This window comes from Dermacentor silvarum, chromosome 7, assembly GCF_013339745.2.
Source record: "Dermacentor silvarum isolate Dsil-2018 chromosome 7, BIME_Dsil_1.4, whole genome shotgun sequence".
NCBI lineage: Eukaryota > Metazoa > Arthropoda > Arachnida > Ixodida > Ixodidae > Dermacentor > Dermacentor silvarum.
Window position 1 is genome coordinate 98,901,009 of NC_051160.1, and position 20,871 is coordinate 98,921,879.

The 20,871-nt window shown below is 46.4% G+C and overlaps 1 protein-coding gene across 2 annotated transcripts in view; it reads right to left on the bottom strand.

Annotated features, from left to right (window-relative positions):
* The window catches only part of LOC125946890 (uncharacterized), a 47,472-nt gene extending 29,901 nt beyond the window's left edge, over positions 1-17,571 (bottom strand). For both annotated transcript variants that reach the window (XM_049671063.1, XM_049671062.1), the window contains exons 1-3: positions 17,440-17,571; positions 3,637-3,782; positions 3,476-3,573 (exon numbers count right to left, since the gene is read on the bottom strand). In XM_049671063.1, coding sequence (XP_049527020.1) covers positions 3,476-3,573; positions 3,637-3,782; positions 17,440-17,547 — 352 coding nt within the window. In that variant the 5' untranslated portion in view covers positions 17,548-17,571. The remainder of the gene's footprint in view (positions 1-3,475; positions 3,574-3,636; positions 3,783-17,439) is intronic.
* Between the last annotated feature and the right edge of the window lie 3,300 nt (positions 17,572-20,871).

Here is a 20,871-nt window from a genome sequence, read left to right on the forward strand (position 1 = left end):
TTGTCTACACTCAGCGGTTTTTCTTATCTAATTGGCTGACAAGAGGCGAAGAGCACGCTCTAGTGGAGAGGGTTTCGATGGGGCCGATCCAGCACAGTGAAAATAGATAACCGCATGAAGAGGGTGCGCTAGAGCACTGCACGGGCTCGGGCTACCCCGAAAGCCCGGGCCGGGCCGGGTAGAACAGTTTTTTCACGGGCTCGGGCCGGGCTCGGGCACGGCGTGTGCGTTTTGACCCGGCCCGGGCCGTGCTCGGGTTTTTTGACGCGGGCCCGGGCCGGGCTCGGGCTTTCTGGTGGTGTGCATCTAACGTGCAGCGAGTTATTCTCGGGCGTCTCAACTCTGAATAACATTATTTTTCGGTCTCGGGCAGGGTTCGGACCGGTTTCGAGTCGGGCTCGGGCCGGGCTCGTGCCTAAGGTAAAGGGGTGGCGGGCCGGGCCGGGCGGGTAACGTAGATTATTTCCGGGCCGGGCCGGGTCCGGGTCTCACCCTAAAAGTTTTGATCGGGCTCGGGCGGGCCGCCCAACGTAGAAACGGGCCCGGGCCGGGCCCGGGCTGAAAAAATTGGCCCGTGCAGTGCTCTAGGGTGCGCCGGCTTCTCCGATTACTTAGCTTACGTTGGATCGTAGAAAATCGCGGCGGTGTGCAACGGAAGGTTAAGAATGCCGCTAAAACGGATCCTCATTAAGGAAGAGTTGGCAGAGCGATGTCGTGTGCATGCCGAAAGGGCTCGATAACGTTTTACTGCCACGCAAACAGGTTTATCATGCGAAAATAATTACATGCTCACCGGCAGGTGCGAGTAGCGAGGGCCTGAGCGATCGGCGGGCAGCCATCTTCTATTCCTTTTGGAACGGGGTAGTCTGTGGCTATTCAGAAAAATATTCAGTTTTGTGCGGCATAATACTGCATTTTTTTTCGCGTGCACGTCACTTTGACGTGGTGAGTTGTCGCGGTTTCGTGAGGTCGCGCGACAGACAGGCGAAGTGGGTGTAGCCAGAAAACATTGGACCAATAGCAGAGGGCTAATGGTGAAAAGGCGTCGAATAAAGAATGATTATTTTTCTTTTGTGTGCTTTAATCATGCATAATCAGTGTGTACACGTTATATCATATGGGGAGCTATCGCGGTTTTCGTGACATCAGCGTGACAGACAGGCGAATTTGGGAATGGCCTGAAAATGTTTTGACCAATTGTAGGAGGCTGATTGCAGAAATTGGAATCAAAACAGTTTGGAATAATTTGCGTTATAGCGCCGCATATCAACCCAGCTTTGGGTCGCCCTCCGTTCTTGCCGGATAGTAAACAAGAGCAGAGACAATTTCACGACAAGACCAATAATTGTACTAAAGAAGTTGGTTTGGCAAGCCAGCAGATGCATACCATCGGCACTCCCTGTGAGGTGTACGCGTAGATCCCGCAGAATGACATTGTCGCCTAGGGCAGGCTCCTCTTGCAATAGTTATAGCTTCGACAAGCGTTGAAAAGAATTCCTTTGGAAACACACTTCTGCTTGTAGCGCAGCCGCAAACCACTTCCCAGGTATACACATCCAGTTAATCCAGCGAGGCGCCTTTTTATTTCCTCAGGCACACCGTCGGTCAAACCAGATACCATATTGGCGTCCTTAAGTTCAGCCAGTTGGCCAAGCAGCGTCTTTTCCTCATAGTAGTCCTTGATGCGCTACTTTTTCTTGAGCCCATAGTGTATGAACTGGCGGAATGTGTCCCCGGTGGGCGCTGCAAAGCGCTCTAATATCCTTTCATTTATGCCTTCCGACTAATTTTCGACGTTAACAATCTCGGTCAGGTACCAGCCGCATGACTCACGTTCCACATGCCCGGTGATGAGGCTGATGCGGTCTCGCTCCGTCCAAGAAGCTTTGGTCACTTTCGTCTCAAAGAGCCACTGGTTCTCAGGGACATCGTCTCTGGCCTTGGTTTACTTGATCAGGTTGATCGTCTGCTTAGATGTGCTCATGATCCTGTTGAGGTAGCTCCTTTGGACTTACTGTGTCGAAGCTGAGCAAGGGAAAAATAATCAGAAACATGATTCACTGAAACCCTGAATATGGCAAATCCCTTCTGCGGAAACCCGCAAGGTGGAGTACACTACGCAAAAGGGAAAAATTGACATCCATCCGAATTGTAGCACCAAGCGACAAAGGATAACCGTACGGGTTTCTCAGAAAGAAAGTCTCCTAGTTGCAAAATTTTTTTTCCTGGTCCAGAATTCGTACGGGTCCTGTACCAGGATGCCTTGTTCTTCAATTGGGATGCTTTCTTCGGAAGAATAAACGATCATAATTATTTTTACAGACTTATAAAATGCACCTAAGAAAAGTTTTTGTTTCACTTTTAAAGTGGCTTGACACAAGTAGGTACTGTATTTTTAAACGTGCCACTTCATCTGCAAATTTTTCTTTATCTGTCGTGCGGAGGGTGCCATGCCAGCAGACGGTGGTGCGGCAGCCTCCGCACCATTCCAACGTAACGACGAAGGTCCAGAAGAATGAAAATGAAGTGCATTAATAAATAATAGACCCCAGAACAGGCGCCCATAACAAAAGTGAGGCGTGTCATGTGATCGTCCTCAAGGAATCTCAGTGGTGCGTTCCCACGACAAAAAGAAAATGAGTGAGATACTTGCATAATTCCGTAAATCAAAAGGCGAGATTGCATCAATTCGCGGTGATCTCGCAAAAAGAGGACGCTTGCGCGGCCACATCGCTGGTTTGCGAGCGCCAGCCTATAAAAACGCAAGCACATCTGCCATGCTGGCTAGCTTCTCGCGGTAACGCTTTGAGGGATAAGAAGCGAGATACAAATCTATGATTGTGTCGCATGGTAAAACAAGGAAACAGAAATTAGACAAGACAAGTACCGTACTTCAAATAAGGTATAATCATTTTTCCTGGTGCATACGACTGCAAATGAAACACGCGCGAAAGCCGACATATATTCTTCATGCAAGACGCTTTGTATGCAGCATGATATCATCTGTCCGCACTTGCTTCTCTTCCTGTCCTGCGATCGGTTAATTTTGTTTCCCCCTTGCCTTCGATGGTGCGTTGCATGGCAAATTCAATTGCTATCGCATTCTGTTCTCCAAACGAAATCCCGTTGCTAAGAATCACTTACGTAAGAGAAAGCTGTGCGGAATTCGTTCCTTCTTCGACACCAAAGAATGTCAAAGAATGTTGGAAAGAACATTTCACTTGGCTCAATCGTTTAAGATACAATTGTTGATAACGTGTGACTTTAAACAATTGCCGAGTTTATAAGCCACTATTTATTGCGTATCTCGAATATCAGATGGGTTGCTCATTTGTTTGCATGTCAAGGCTGACGTAGCGTACAATTATTATTGTGAAAGCAACAAGCTAAAGTTTCTATTTGGTTTAATGTTACATGAACCGGGAATCTTCTGTATGCATTTAACATAATGAGATAAAATTGGGTATCTACTTACCTGAAGGCTGAACTCTCATCACATTATTGTATTTCATAAGTTGTGCTACTACAGGATGTTTTTCGCCTGTTAGTATTCCAGTCAACTGCTTTTCCACCCTGTTTTGGATGTACAAGCGCCATATGGTATGCACACATTCTGGCTAAAATTCTTGAACTTACCTTGTTCCGTTCCTGTAAAATATTCGCCCGAAATATACTTTACCATCTTTTACACTTGTTACATCGTAAAACTTACAAGCGGTGCTCGCTTGCCCAGTTGCCGTAGCTGTCGCTATAATCCATAAGTGTCCGAGAGTTTTGTAGAACTGCAACGGATACATGAAATGCTCATAGCGCAAAATGTATGGAGGTATATGATATGAAATGCCGTATAAATACTTTGTATTGCCCTAGAGTCATATTTAGAAAAGTGTCAATTTACAAAATCAGGAAGATACACCATTTGAATTCGGTGCGATTGATGCTCTTTGTATGTACGAAAATAATGTGTTGTGATTTCCATGTAATTATGTATTCATTATTTATGTGTAGCTTACAAAAATAAGTGCTCCTTTCAAAAACCCCAACAGACTCCGATCACCTTTTTGTTCTCATGCGAAGAGTGCTGGATATTTCTGGTAGGACTGTTGAATAATTCTCGCCTAAGGCATCGTCGTTTCCAAGCATCCTGTGCTTACTTCTTGCGATCCATATTTGTTGATGGCCATATAAATATGTCTTTATTGCTGTGGTTAAATCGTTCTGCGGCTGTATCTGCCCAATTGGCAATATGCGGTACTTTCTGAAGCTCGTTTCTGCTAATCAGTACTCCCACTCCAGTGGACGCTCTAGGACGCTAAAGGTGAATGAAGGAGGAATGTCGTGGCTTTTTGAAACATATCATGTTGCATAAGGCTTTCCATAATGCTCTGTCACGTCAACTGCGATTATTAACACACGCCTGATGTATAAAGCTTATTACAATTCGCGTACATTCAAAAAAGTCTAGAAAAGAAAGTTAAATACGAGTAGATACATCGTGAAAAGTTCGTAAATATCCATGTTTTCGGTAAGGAAACTCGCAGAAATAAAACGCCATCATTACCGCTGCTCAGAAAAGACACATAGCCTACCGTCTTAAGAACTAATGCGGGAAGTACGATTGGAACCTCAGGATTGCTGAAGGAATGTTGAATGTGCTTGTAGGTCATGTGCTAGTAAATTATCAGTTGCATTCACTCAAAATGACCATGAAGGCCACATCGGTTAGAGTTTGTGTATTACAGCGAGAGCTGTTTCTCGGATCACTTTCTGCTTGGTCGGCTGTCCGCCGGTGTCTGGCTCCCTCCATCGCTGGACTAAGACAAACACAAAAATAAAACAAACATATCGCTCTGCCAGGAAGATTGTAGCGCAAGATTCTACACAACAGACTCTCTGTCGACGCTACAGAAGTGGATAATTCTGATCATGCAGACCGTGATCGGTCCAGCTACTGGCGCCTATCATAGCGCCAGAATTCCATGTCCACAGAACCTGCTGCCCATGGCCGACAACATAAGGCTTAAGGTGGGAGACGTGCACGATATCAGTGGCGGACGCAGCAGATCATCGACTGTCCAATTGAGTGATCTCGTACATGACGTCAGTGATCTGCGTAGGACCTTGTAAGCCCCGGAGTAGCGCGAAAGCTTTGACGACAAGCCAACGTGGCAGCAAGGCGTCCAGAGGAGGACCAAAGAGCCAGGAGAGTTATTAACGACTCGGTGATGGCTAACGTAGCGGGCCTTCTGAGACAGTTGGGAGGCATAAAGACAATCCTTTGCAATCTGGCGAGCCGTTGCAGCCCGAGAATCTCCATCGCGGGCGTAGTCGGTAATGGGTGCACAAGTGATGGTAAAAGTCACGAAGGGCAATGTCGGATGGCGGCCAAACAAGAGATAAAAGGTGGAAAAGCCAGCGGTGTCATGGCGTGACGAGTTGTCGGCAAAGGTCACTTAAGGCCAGGTGCTGTCCCAACCACAATGGTCTGAGGAAACGTACATGGAGAGCATTGTGGTCAGCGTTCGGTTGAGGCGCTGTGTAAGCCTATTGGTTTGCGGATGGTAGGCAGTGGTTAGCTTGTGACAGGATGGAACACGAACGAAGAATGTCGTCGACGACTTTGAACAGAAAGAAGCGACCATGGTCGGTGGTGGACCAGGAGCGCCATGGTGAATAATAACGTCGTAAAGTAGAAATTCCGCAACGTCAGTGGCTTAGCTTGTCGGTAGTGCCCGCGTGTTAGCGCATCGGGTCGCGTAGTTCGTAGCTACGGCCATCCACTGAGATCAAGGCCGACGCGCTAGAACGGGACACCGCGAATGCTGATGAGCTGAAGAGGACCGGCTGGCGACAAGGATGGATGCTTGTAGCGCTGACAGGAGTCACAAGCAGCCACGTATCGGCGCACAGAGCGGTGGAAACCTGGCCAGAAGAACCGATGCCGAGCTCGATCGTACGAGCGAGGTGCTCCGGGATGTCCAGTGGTTGGGGCGTCATGAAGCTGTTCGAGGACAGAGGAACGGAGTGTTTCAGGAACAACCAGTAGAAGCCCTGGCCTATCGGAGCTGGTGTTGCGTCTGTATCAGATGCCGTCACAAAGCACGAATAATTGTAGGGACGTGGCAGAGTGAAGAGAGCGTAGACGGTGGATAATTGACCGCAAATGGTCATCGCTGAGCTGTTCACTGCGTATGTCCGTTAAATCGGATATCGAAGAGACACAGTCGTCGGAATCGTGCGCTGACAAGTCGGGAGGATCCACTGGATGACGGGATAGACAGTCCGCGTCTTGGTGCAGTCTGCCAGACTTGTAAGGGACGTGAAAGCTGTATTCTTGCAGCTTCAGTGCCCAGCGACCAAGTCTTCCAGTCGGATGTTTGAGGGAAGACAACCAGCAAACCGCATGGTGGTCTGTGATGACCTAAAAGGTGCAGCCAAACAACAATAATATAATATTAATAAGTTTATTTGCGTTCATGCATATTAGATGGGAGGACGGAGGAAAAAAAACTGCTCACTTGCAGCTTGACCGGCCGAAAGCCCCTGATTTGCTTATTTTGTCAGAAGCGGCATATCATCGCATAAAAGTTTGCGCTAAATTCTCACAGTAAGTGAAATGTAACAAACAGGGTAGTGGTGGTGTCTTGAACAAGTAATGATGGCGTCTCGAAACTTTGGAACAGCACAAACTAGTGCGAGGCACTCATCATCATCATTTATTTTCCCTTAAGTACCCCTGTCGGGGTAATAAATAAGGGTGGGGGGTTACAGAAGGTAAGAATAGCAATATAGACATGGTTACAATTTCCTACAGCCTGTGAATTTCGTTTGAGAACACAACTAAAAAGAAAAGGAACACAAAAAAGAACAACTTCGCGGCACACCGAATACAATGCAAAATCAAATCAGCAAAAAAGTCCCAATGTGCAACGGCACTCGCGAAAGAAGGAAAACACAGTATGGTCAATATAAAGTTAGAGTTTGAGGTAATCAGTAAGCAGCTGTTTAAAGATAATGTGGTTACGCTCGCTGACAACTCTATCTCATAATTTATTCCACTCTGCGATAGCGCTAGGCAAAAACGATTGATTAACGGAAGATGTCGAACCATGCAAGCGCTGCATGCTGCAAGAGTTAAAAAGGCGACGAGATGTACGTGTTGGTGGAATTCCCACACCTGCGAGAAGCCTTCCACGCAGGTGTGGGAAGTTTTAATATAGTCGATGGAAAAGGCACAGCTTTGCAATTTTCCGACGCAACAACAATGGTTCGAGTCCTAAGGATGATTTGATTGTACTGACGCTTTCTTGACGGCTGTACCAGGAAGTGATGAATCTAGCAGCACGATTTTGTATTGATTCTAAAGTGTTGATTAAGTAAACTTGGTGCGGGCTAGAAGTAGCTGATGAGTATTCAAGTTTACTTCGAATGAAAGTTTCATAAGCTACTTTTCGTGTCGATGGGGGGCACAGGGCAAGGGTACGTCTGACGTAACCAAGTGATTTGGTAGTGTCGGTAGCCAATTTTGTGATGTGGTCGGTCCAGGTCAACTTGCTGTTAATGGTGATACCGAGATAACGATATTATTCAACGGTAGATAGGGTTGTGGAGTTAAAAGAATACTGGTATTCTTTGTTAGAGTGTTTACGGGAGATCCGCATAACTTTAAATTTGGAGATGTTAAGTTTCATGGGAGAATTGGAAGACCAGGTTTCTAATAAATGTAAGTCTTGTTGAAGTATTTTATGGTCGGTTTGGTCCTTGATGTGACGATAAAGTACGCAGTAGTCTGCGAAAAGTCTGATAGAGGATGAAATGCTGTTAGGAAGGTCGTTTATGAAGATGAGAAAGAAAATAGGACCGAGGAGGGACCCTCGTGGCACGCCGGAGATCACTCTAAAAGTCCCAGGGCAATGATTTCCGACAGATGTGTACTGGAGGCGATTTGTTAGGACGCAATGGATCCATGACAGTGCGAGATGGTCGAGATTGAGGCATGAAAGTTTGGCCAAAAGTAGCTGATGGGGAACACAGTCGAATGCTTTGGCAAAGTCTAGGTAGATGACGTCAGTTTGAAGTGATGAGTCTAAGTTCAGATGAAGATCAGTCACAAATTCAAAAATATGTGTATCGCATGACAAACCAGGCCGGAAACCGTCTTGATTGTGAAAAAAGAAGCAATGATCCCCAAGATGACATACTATTTGTGAATATATAATATGTTCTAGGCGTTTACAGGCAATGCTTGTTAGAGAAATGGGACGATAATTAGAAGGATCAGAGCGGCTGCCTGACTTATATACAGGTACCACTGTACTAATTGTCCAGTCATTTGGAAGTGACCTATCGGTAATGGACTGGGTAAAAATTATTTGTAATATTTGACTGGAAATTTATTTCGTACCTTTTAGTATTTTAGCAGAGATGTTATCTGGCCCGGGGGCACTAGAAATTTTCAGGTTTTCAGTTAGCTTCATAAAGCCTTGAGAATTAATGATAATAGGAAGCAGGCGGGGGAAACAATAGCTGGGCAAATCAAAGTCCTTCAGTGCAGACTAACGAGTGAAAACAGAAGAAAAATATCAGTTGATTACGGTCTGACCGCTTATCACGTGGCACATTTGAACCGCCAGGGTAAGTCAAAGAAATGGTATTGGAGCGATTGTTTCCTTTCAAAATATTCTAAAATTTATTTAGGTTGACACGTATAATGTTCTGCAAGTCGTGGTGGAAGAATTTCTTTTTGGATTGTTTCAAAGTGTTAGTGTATTCACGCAGGCACGTAAAGTACTTATCCCACTTTGAACAAGATGTCTAGCGTTTCGCATCACGAAAAAGACGTTTTTTCTTACCCAACAGCCTCCTTAATGTATTCGAAAATATTAGAAAACCAGGGCTTTCCTAAATCACCGCGAATGCGAACAAGAGGCACAAGTCTCTCGACAAGCGATAGTAATTTATTCTTAAATAGCATCCAGTTTTCATCTACTGTACGAGAAGGAGCAGTCTGACGGAAAGAAAAAGAAAACTTGTTTAGTTCAGTGTTGATGTTGCTAAAGTCTGCTTTGTTGTAGTCCCTAATCTGTTTTGTTGAGGGTTGCGGGATAGGAACTGCGATGCAGAGATTAAATAGTAGTAATTTGTGATCGCTTAGACCACCAACAGATGATAGCGATTTTATTCGATTTTATGATTTCAGGAACAGAATCAAGAACATTACCATCTGAATAAAGTGGAATGTTAGGATCGTATGCGCCTCTACATCTTCCCAGTTAATGTACGGAAAATTAAAATCGCCACACAGCATAAAATTCGCAGACGGGAAGCGTGAGTAAAGATCAGCTAGTACAGAATTTAGTTCATGGTTGAAACATCACAGTCAGGAGCACGATAACAAGCAATAATCACAATTATACTTGAAGCAATCGAAATATTTACACACAGAATTTCGTGCTGACAGTTCAATTCGGTAACATATGAAGGAACACTTTCTTTCACAAAAATCAAAATGCCCCCTCCCCTACGCCTCAACCTGTCAAGAATGTGGACAGCGTACGCTAGGCTATCGTGTAGTAGCTCGTGATCAGCAATATTTGGATGTAGCCGTGATTCTGTAAGTATAGCGAGGTCAGTATCGCTGTCTCCTAAAATACATTCTACGGCGTCTTTCTTAGGTAGATAACTACGCACGTTTGCGACCAAGACGGACATATTTTGATAAATAGGTTAACGATCGGGGCGAGGCAGGATCGGGGGGGGGGGGGGGGCAGGAGGAGGATGCGCATGCCTAGAAAAACGCAGGGACTGCTACGCCTTCAGTTTAACCACACAATCAGATTCAGCATTGTACGTGAATTGCTTGCCATCAAGCAGCAGCCGGTCAAAGCGACGTTTAAATGGTTTGCCGCTCTGTTGTCCATGAAGATAAAGTTTCCTTCGCGCGTGTCGAACTCTGGCTGAGTAGTCATCGCGAATCGAAAAACTCGTGCCTTTGAGCTTGGAAGCCACTGCAAGAGTACTAGATTTATCTTTACATCTTGCATATTTTACAATGATAGGTTTAGTTTTGTCTTGCTTGTAGCGACCAAACCGGTGCGCACGCTCCAAGTCGTCTATATTTATGGACAAACCGAGTTTCTCGGAGCAGTCTCGCCTTGTGTGTCTTGAATTCCATAAAAAAGCAAGTTTGAACGACGCAGGCGGTTTTCTGCGTCATCGCATTTTCCGGTAAGAACTTTGATTTCAGTGGAACGTTTTGCAAGGCTATCATTCACGTCTGCCTTTAAACCTTTTTCGTTTGACTGAATCGACGGCACAATCTCCAGGGCATCAATACGGGCCGAAAGGCTGGTCACAAGGGTCTCGATGCTAGTCTGTGATGCTCGGATTAGAGAAATTTCGGACAGGACGGAACTTGGCGATGCTTCGGATATGGCCTTTGCAATAGATTCAGTGGACTGGGGTGAAACGTCATCTGGTCCTGGGTTTGATTCCACGTCTCCCGACAGTAATAAGAGCAGATGAACTGCTTGAGCATTGATGGAGAGAGACAACAGCGTTCCACAGAACAGCCTACGACACGTACCAGTAACAGAAGGGGGGCACGACACCGCAAGAAAACAGTGATTTCCAGAGCGGACGCAAGCCGCGTTCGATAGGTAACTGCCCTGCGTCAAGAAGGGCATTTTTGTGACCACTGTCGTTGCGGTGGCGTGCCCCAACTCTGTCCAGTCTGGCGGTGCAGTATGTAGTCGATGCGGCCGTTCCTCGGACACAGTTGCTCCGTGTTGCTAAACGAAGAACCGGACTGTGTCCGGAAACGGCTTGTGTGCGGTGACTTGCGAGGAATCGTTCGGGACCATGGGTAGCGTCTGGGCGGGTGCGCTTTGGTGATAAGCCAGGAACAGGTGGCTGCCGCGCTCAGCGATCGAAAATTTGCACTTTGAAGAGGAAAGAAGGCGATTGGCATAAGCGATGACGCGGTCGCGTCCTTCTTGCTGCTGGGCGAGAACAGTGCTGATGCCATGTCCACTGGAGTCGGTGCGAAGTTCAGTGCGGGCTTACGGTTCAAAATGGGCCAAGGTGGGTGGTGGCGTAAGTAACATCGTGAGGGTGTGAAACGCAGTGGCCTGATCAGGACCCCGAGAAAATGACGATTCCTTCTTCAAGAGTTCCGTTAGTTGACGGGGAACGTCGGCGATGTTCTTGACAAAACGTCGAAAATAGGAGCACAAGCCGACAAAGCTCCGTACGTCTTTAGTGGAACATGGCATAGGGAAGTCTTTGACAACGCGAAATTTTTCAGGGTCAGGTTGCACGCCTCACTCACAAGGTCAAAACGGCATTTGGCAAAGTTGAGCTGAAGGCCTGCTCGCCTGAAAACTTCAAGAACGGCCGACAAGCGGCTAAGGTGGTGGTTAAATGTTGGTGAGAACATGATGACATCGTCAAGGTAACAGAGGTAAGTTGACCATTTGTATCCATGGAGGAGGGCAGTCCATCATCCTTTCAAACGTGGCTGGGGCACTACACAGTCCAAAGGGTATTTATTACCTTAAGCTGGTAAAGTCCATCTGGCGTAACAAATGCGGTCTTTTCACGGTCATATCATGGACGGATATCTGCCAGTACCCTGACCTCAGGTCGATAGAAGAGAAGTAGGCAGAGTCGTGTAGACAGTCGAGAGCGTCATCGATCCGGGGCAAAGGGTAGACGTCCTTGCGCGCTACCTTGTTTAAGTGGCGGTAGTCGACGCAGAAAGGCTAGCTGCCATCTTTCTTCTTGACTAGGACGACCGGCGATGCTCCTGGACTGCATGAAGGTTCAATGACGTCATTGGTGATCATGTTGTCGACTTCACGCTGTATCACTTCTCGCTCGGCATGGGACACGCAATGAGAACGTCGTCTGATTGGCCTGGAATCCCCAGTATTCATCTTATGAGTGACCACAGATGTCTATCCCAAAGGACGTCTATTAAAGTAAAACATGCCGCGGTACGACTTCAATATGCGCCGCATATCGGCTGTTTCTGCAGGAAGGCGGTCAGACGGTATCATCTTGTCAATATCATCGTCGATGAGATTGTGCAAGGAAGGGGCAGAGGACAAAGAAGCATCGGTGACGAATGCAGAAACGGCACACTCATGCATAGAAGAGATGTGGGCTAGAGTCATGCCGCATGGGATGAGTTGCGTGCACCAGCTAAAGTTCAGTATGGGTAGAGACGTTCGACTATCCGTAACTATAATAAGGATGTGAGGAAGAGCGACTTTTTTGGCGAATAAGACGTCAACGATCGGGGTCAAGATGTAATCGCCATCGGGAATGGGAGAAAAAGACCACAAGTTCACATATATAACGGCTTGAGGGGGTAGACGTACGTAATCGACTGAGCACAAGCGCGGTTGGCGTGTAGTAGGAGCGTCGTGGTAGCACAGTAGGTCTAGCAGAAGCAAGCCGGTTCCACAGTCAATAAGGGCAGAATGGGCCGACAGAAAATCCATACCGAGGATGAGGTCGTGGAAGCATTTCTCGAGCACGGCAAGTAGTACGCTTGTGGATCGGTCAGCAACACTTATTCCGGCGGAGCACATCCCTAGCACGGGAAACGTTCCGCCATCAGCGACACGAATGAGCGGTACTGTGGGTGGTGTTAGCACTTACTTAAAGTGGCGACGAAGCTCTGACTTCATCACTGGTACCTGAGCCCCAGTATCCACTAAAGCAACAATATGTGCGTCATCCAGTTTAACGTCTATCAGGTTCCCTCAGGTCCGCAGTGTGGTCAGAGGATTTGGCAGGCGAGTCGTCGATGCAGCCTCACCTCTGGGAGCTGTATCGTCTAGTTTTCCCGAGGGAGTTGTTCAATCGGTGATGTCGGGTGGCGAAATTGGGTCGAGCGAGATGATTGATGACGAGACAACGGTGAACGGGAGTGGTGACCACGTGGGGACGGTGAACGACGATACCGCATGGAGGGAGCGTCGTCAACGGTGGTTTGGGGAGGCTCGTGGTAGGGCTGAAATTGCCCATGATCCTTTTCAGGGAGACGGTTGTATCCATAGGGCGCCTGATACCAATGCCAGCGGCTGTTACAATGGTCGGCCACGTGTCCAATACGACGGCAGTTGAAGCATATGAGACGGTCATCAGCATTCCTCCTACTCGGCTGGGTACGGAATGGTGGCCTTTGACTGTGGGCGTGCGAAAGTGAGGGACGGCGGTTGATCGGCTGGCAAGGATCTGCGGCGCACACAGAGTCCCGGCCAGCATTGGAGAGCTCCTGATGAACGATAGCTTGCACTAGTGGCACCATCTGGGAGCTATGGTCACAGGTACGGCCGCACGTAGAAGCAGGAGACACAGCGTCAAGTTCACGTCGGATTATCTTCTTTACGTGTTCTACGGTGAGCGGCGCCTACGGCACAGGTACCGTGAGGTTTATAGCGCATGAAAAAGACAAGGACGAAGGACGAAGCGGTTTCATTGCGAGCGCCGTTTGCAAATCTAGTTCCCTTTCATTTTGTCTTACGAAACAAGATTTTGCCGCGAGACGTTCGGGCTTTATTTGGAGGCTTTCTACCTTCAGCTAATCATGGAATTCGGGTCTGCAAGATTCAGAGGTCAGAATGGCTTCGCCTGGCTCGTCTGCACAGAAAGCTACTGGTTGCACAAGTAAGTGCTACCAGGAGTCCATCCACGGTCCCCAGGATCCTCCGGGAGTGTTCAAGGCTGATCGACCAAGCGACGGAATCCTTGTGGCAGGTTCAACTGAAGGAACTGCGTCGGCTCCTCCCCGACAAGTTACCTGCACCAAAAGGGAAAGTTCATTTCCTTCAACGGGAAAGTGTTCCTCACGACGTGCAACACGTCCTTGCCCTAGGGCCAGAGTTCGCCGTATAAAAATGGAGGACCCCTCCGGAGCTCCTGTCTCTCGTCAGACAGGTTTCCCAGCACGCCGCGGGAGAGGACGCTGTGCGTTGTGCATCGGACGGTGTCGACGCCTTGATCCATAGCAAGCCAGCGGCTCCAAAGGTATCTGTAAAACGCGTAGCCTCTTTTTTGAAGGACAACAAGCTGTTTGTATTACCCGCAGATAAGGGGGGGGGGGGGGGGGTTGCGGTGTTGTCTCATGAGGCCTTGAACGAAAAAGCCTTAGATGCAGTATAAAAAGTTTTTATCCCATGTAAGAATCTGTGCGTGTCAAAAGTGAAAGCGAATGCCAAGAAGCATTGTAAACGCCTGCGTTTAGATGGTGTTATGAAGGGTATAGGTGCCAGCAAGCTTGATTGCCTTGATGTGTTCTTTAGTGTAAAGACACACAAGATGGACGCACCTTTTGAGCCATTGTGACTGAAAACGGCACCTGGCAAGAATGTGTAGCATTGTATCTTCAAAAAATGCTCAACATGTTGTCAATTCAGGACCGGTTTCTTGTAAATAACTCTGATGTGGTACTGGATTACTTCAGGTCATCAACACATAAGAATGTTAGGGCCTTCTCTGTAGACATAGCAGACCTCTTTTATTCCTTACCGCATTCAGGTCTGGTCTCCAGTGTTCAGTGTTCTATTGACACTTTTGGAAACGTTGCCTTGACGAACGCAACCGGGATGTCAAATGACAGTTTCTTAGAACTTCTTAGTTTTTATCTTCGGTATACTTTCATTCTGTGGGAAGGGCAGCCTTGTATACAGAAGGAGGGAATTTGTATCGGATCGTGTATAGCTCCCATCCTTAGCGATATATATTTAGCAGAACTAGACATGTACATGAGTGGTCGGCTTCTAGATTTTAAGATTCTCAAAGTTTTTAGATACGTCAATGACTTTTTAGTACTACTTCACTGCAGCTCTGACTGTTTTGATTTTTTAACCACTAACGCACTTTCTTTTATACGCGAGGGTTTATCTCCTTTAAAAGTAACGCATGAACTGCCGATTGACGGAAGCATGTGCTTTCTTGACATTAAGTTTTTATTTTGCAACGACCATGTACGCTGGAAGTACGAGCCTCGCGCGAACAAGCCACTGCTCCCATATCAGTCCGCGCACTCTAAGTAGGTTAAGAGGGGAATCGCAGACATGCTTGTCAAGCGCGTTATGTAAGTCATTCCCTGAGCTGATGACCGCCAGCTTCAATGATCAGATCATCCGCCTTCGTTTGGCAGGTTATCCCACACATGTCCTTATTAGCGTTGCTGAGAGTCTGCTCAAGTCGAAGTTATCAAAACATTCTTCCAGCCTGCCTTGTATAGATAAGAAGAACGTAGCTGTCATCCCGTATATCCACGGCCTATCACACCGTTTGAAGAAACTATAGGTCAACGTGCGAATTTTAGGGTAGTGTTTTCTGCTTCTACAAAATTGCAATGTCTGTGCAGACTAACCAGACCAGGCCTGTCTGAGAAGCGCATGTGCAGAATGAAGCACCAGGACCCGTTTGTTGAATGTGCGGAAGCAATTGTCTACAACCTTCCTTTAAAGTGTGGAAACAATTACCTGGGACAAAGCGGAAGGTGCCTCAACGAGCGTTTAAAGGAACACCGGTACATTGTTGCAGAAAAGCGGGGTGGGTTCCTTGATGCTCACTGCAGGCATTGCAAGTGTGATGATGCCGGGGCGGATGAAGGTAACCGCTCGACGTGTGCTCCAGCATACAGAGACTGCTCCATCGTGGGAAGAGCACGAGGAAGATTAACTCGCGAAATTATCGAAGCAGAAATGATCGATAAGCTCGGGGATAACTGTATTTCACAGCCATCTATTGCCCTTTCCCGCAAAGAGTTAGCTTACTTGCGTAATGGTGTGTAAGGTATTTTTGTAAACGGCGCATGTATGATGATGTATGCGAAAAAGTTGTATATATGTGTGGGTCCTTTTCTCGAAGTAAATATTGTTGCAAGTTAGCGCCTGTGTGTGTCACCTCTTCCTTCGTCCTTGTCTTTTTCATGCGCTATAAGCCTTACGATGTCATACCAACAAGCCCAAATCACTGCATTACGGCACAGGTACGTCTTCGCACGACCACGTTGCTGCCGTGCTCCGGAAGTCGAGCGAAATTATGGGCAATGCGTCGTCTTTTGATGGCCTCAAAGCGTTTGCACTCTTGCATGATGGCATCGATGGTGTCGCAGTCTTTGCAGGTTAGCAGGTTGAAGTCATCCTCTGCAATGCCCTTTAACACGTCGTCTAATTTCTCAGACTCCGTCATGTCGTCGTTGGAATTGCGGCAAAGGGCAAGCAAGTCCTGCATATAAGTCAGGTATGACTCTGCCGCTGTCTGCGGACGAGATGGCAGCTCCTTTTTGCTGCTGCTTTTCTACCTGCAGACTTGCCGAACAAGGAATGCATCTTTTCCTTGCAGGCACCCCAGCTCCCAATTTCGTCTTCGTTATTCTCCAACCACACCTTCGCTGTTCCTTTGAGGTAAAATGTTTGCCAACATGATCGTCTGATCCCAGTGATTGTTTTTACTTGCACGCTCGTACAGAAGTAGCCTGTCCTGAATGTCGACGTTGTCAGTACGGCAGAATGTGCCTGGGTCTTTTAGCTGAGCCAGGACGACCGTTGTCGTTGCAGCCACCTCGGTGGGCGCCGACACCTCTTCCGCCATCGTGGATAAAGCAAAGCGTCGGCCGCTACGGAGCTCCATTGTACCGTTTTGGTTACCCGCACCTACCACCGAAATGCTACGTGGATGAGAGTAGCCAAAAGGGACGGGAAATTTGTACATGCAAGATATATACAAAGAGAGACGGCTGCAGGCAAGATGGCAGGACAACAACACGAGCGCTACTGCGATCGTCGTCTTCACCGTCTTTCTGGCGCATTCTTTCATTGCTCGGCACGAAGCGTACTTCAGTACGCGGGAATAGCGCGTAACAATATCTTTCCATCGGCCACCCATGCAAACTTCCAGGTTTTCTCTCGTATTGCCTGTATTCTCTCGTATTGCCTTACCCAGCAAAACTTTATCAGGACACCCATGTTCGTTTACGTATACCGGTGTGTTCTTTTCAAAACCAAGCATTGAACTATTGAGTCGGCGCTTTTTGGCGGCCCTTATGAAGTTATCCCTGGATGACCTTGATACAAATCTTACGACAATATTAGGAGGCGTGCCATCCATAAACCGTTGATGTCATCACACAAGGCAAAACAAAGCTGCGAGCAAGAGCATTCTAAACAGCCAATTACAAGCGGCCTGCATGCGCGATTCCGTGCTTCGCGAAAATATTGAGCTTTTGAGCTTGTAGGTGGCCATGATCCGGTTGCTAAATATTAGCTGCTAGTCTGCACCTTCAATTTACAAGTAAGAGCATGCTGAAATTTGCCTATGAACAGCCATTCCGTATGATCCCAAGAGGTCAGTGCATTGAAATTTGGCCAGTATTGGTGTGTTTTTGAGGTCTAAATCTGAATGAAGCAAAATTACCTCTTCAATATCCAGGTATGGAGGCGGGGTGGCAGGTTTACTTCCACAGAATAAATTCGTAATAACAGCTGTAGAAAGGAGAGTCTTCAAAACGTTTCTCCTTCCCATACTGCAGCTGAAACCACCGGTCTATACACTGGAACAGAAAGGTGTGTAGACGGGCATGTGACGCAGTAGTTCACAAAGTGACAGCCAGCTCACTTTACTCTCACTTTATTTTCGTGTTCAGTAGGTATGGTTTAAACAGTATAAAAGTTTTGAATGGAACTTGTGTCATTTTATGAAAATTCACAAAATTTAAAAGATAAAACGGCAGAAAGTTTGATTTATTTAATTTTTACATATACTGCATCCCAATATAGGGATATAGCAGAAGTGGGAACATTACACATTACTACACATTAAAAACGTACACATACACAAAAAAATGAAAAAGAGAAGCACTTTAGATGTTAGCCAGGTGCTTACTGGTGGTAGATATAAAATCATTTAGTGAGAGTGAACGAATGTTGCCGGGTAGAGAATTGTTTCACAATACGGCCGATAATATTCTTGTAAACATATACAATTTCCCGCGGTGAGGTTTCCATACGAAGTAACCCTTCAAAGCGCGAACATTATCGGAGAAAGGGAAAAGTATAACTTTCTATATCATCATCAGCAGCAGCAGCCTATATTTATGTCCACTGCAGGACTAAGGCCTCTCCTTACGTTCTCTAAGTACCCTCTGTCTTGTGCTAGCTGATTCCAACTTGCGCGTACAAATTTCCTAACTTCATCACCTCACCTAGTTTTCTGCCGTCCTCGACTGCACTTTCCTTCTCTTGGTATGTATACTGTACCTCTAACGCTCCACCGGTTATCCATCCTACGCACAACATGGCCTGCTCAGCTTGATTTTGTTCTATTAATGTCAGCTAGAATATCTGCTATCCCCGTTTGCTACCTAATCCACACCCCTCTCTTCACGTCTCTAAACGTTATGCGTAACATTTTTCGTTCCATCATTCTTTGTGCGGTCCTTAACTTGTTCTCCAGCTTCTTTGATAACCTCCAAGTTTCTACCCCATATGTTAGCACCGGTAGAATTCAATGATTCTACACTTTTCTTTTCAACGACAGTGGTAAGCTCCCAGTCAGAATTTGGCAATGTCTGCCGTATGCGCTCTAACCCAATTTTATCCTTCTGTAAATTTATTTCTCTTGATCAGTGTTCCTTGTGAGTAATTGACCTAGATACATGTACTCCTTTACAGACTCTAGAGGCTGACTGGCAATCCTGAATTCTTGTTACCCTGCCGGGCCATTCCACATTATTTGTATCTTCTGCATATTAAACTTCAACCCTACTCTTACACTTTCTCGGTTAGGGTCCTCAATCATTTGTTGTAATTCGTCCCTATTTAAAAGAAGGCGTAGCATCCGGCAGACATTTCTGTTACGCCTTTCGTATGAGTGCGTTGATGTTTGCTTTTTCGGCTGAATACCAATTGAGGTATGCAGCCTCGTATATAGTGTGACTTGTGGCGAAGGAATAGATAGGCCTGACGACGTTAGCTTTGAAGAAATCAAGCCTCCCATTGCATAAAAAGGGTTTATTAAGAAGAAACCGTGAAACGACTCCGTGGATAGCTGCTGTTGCGCGTAGTCCGAAGCACGAGCGAGCTTCGTCCCTTCTTCGTCGCTCTTGCTCCAACAAACTGCCCGCATGCAGAAGTTCACAAAAAATTGCCAAGACGCTTAACGGGGGGCGGTCCCACTCCGACGGCACGAGCCCCCCCCCCCCCGTTTTCAGTACTTTTGGAGCAACCGTGGCGGCTCTTCTACTTAGGATATAAAGTTGTCGTATATATCATAAAAAGCTTAATTCTTGTACATTCCTACTATATATAATAGAAAAATTGAATAATTTGATTTAGAAATAAGTGTTCAAGGACGAGCATGTGGTACATGGTTTTTGCGAACTGTGTCTCAGTTGTGACCCTATTTAGAAGGAACTACCGCATTTACTGCATTGCGGCTTGCTCTGTAGCTTTAGGACACATTTATTTGTTTCCGAGACGCAGCAAAATAATTTTGAATTTTTACTTTTTGGATAATTTGCTTTTGAAGATTGCCAAATATCGCAAGCTTCTGTTGCAAACATCCCGATAACTACACGTTCAAGGAAGCAAAATTTTGGATCAATGTCCATTTAGGACGCAAACGTTCATTCATGTATCTTCATTAGTTTTAAACTGCAGCTTCGTAGCTTTAGTACCTTCCCGCAAAAATGGGCAAAAGTAAAACCAGAATTCTAAATACTGCTTAATTTCGGCCGCAATATTAGGAAAACTGATAAAGGTACATGAATGAACTTTTTGTGCTAGATGGACATTCCTTGAGCTCTAAGGTTGCCTAAATTTAGCTTCCTTGAGCGTGTAGTTGCCGGGCTCTTTGCAAGAGAAGATTGCGATATTTGGCGATTTTCAAAAGCACATTATGCAAAAAGTAAAAATTCAAAATTATTTTGCCGCGTTAGGAAATAGATAAATATATCCTAAAACTACATTTAGGGCTACATTTAGGGCTACATTTAGTTGAAACTTTTCCGTTTCAACTTTGAGGAATATCGTAGTATCCAAGCAGTAACATGGTGTAGTCACGCAAGAGAGTTGTAGTTGTGAATGTCCAAAATAGGTCGTTCGGTTTGCATGGCGACTTGCAAGAATGGTGCCTTCCATTCATGTAGAGCGTCCAGTGACAACTTTTCTTCCCAGTCCACATCTCTCCAAAGGTTTTGAAAACATCTCTTCACCCTTATTGTGAAAGGAGTCAGCATACCGAGAGGGTCGTATAGACGAGAGGTCTTCTGTAGCATGAACAGCATGGTATCAGTTCTTTGTTGAACAAACTCCATAGCGTTTCCCTGACTAAACGACAGTACGTCGGTGTCCGGATGCCACACCAATCCCAGGACTTTCCGTACTCCTGTAAGTTGTCCGAGAGGTAACTCCGGAGATTGCCTCAATTGTGTGCCAAGAACGCATGGGTCCTTCGAACCCCACTTGTGTAGCTTCATAGAGGCACTTGCGAATATCTCGGTGGCTTCTGACTGCAGCTTGGACGCGTCTTCAATGGAGTCCGCTGCTGTTAAAATATCGTCAACGTATATGGAACCCTACAGTCTTTTTGTAGTTTCTGGGGTAAGCAGCCGACGCTTGATGAAGATGATGACGGATGGTCGCCGCCAAAAGAAAGGGACTACATGTCGTGCCGAATGGTAATATGGACATACGCCAGATGCCAACGTTAGACAATGGTTGATCTGGCTTGAGTGCTTTCTCAACTACAGGTAGCGCAAAGCGTCTCGGTCTGTGCCGGTGATGCTTATTTGCAGAAACGCTTTTTCGGTGTCTGCTACTAAAGCAATGCGGTGTTTTCTGAAGCAAA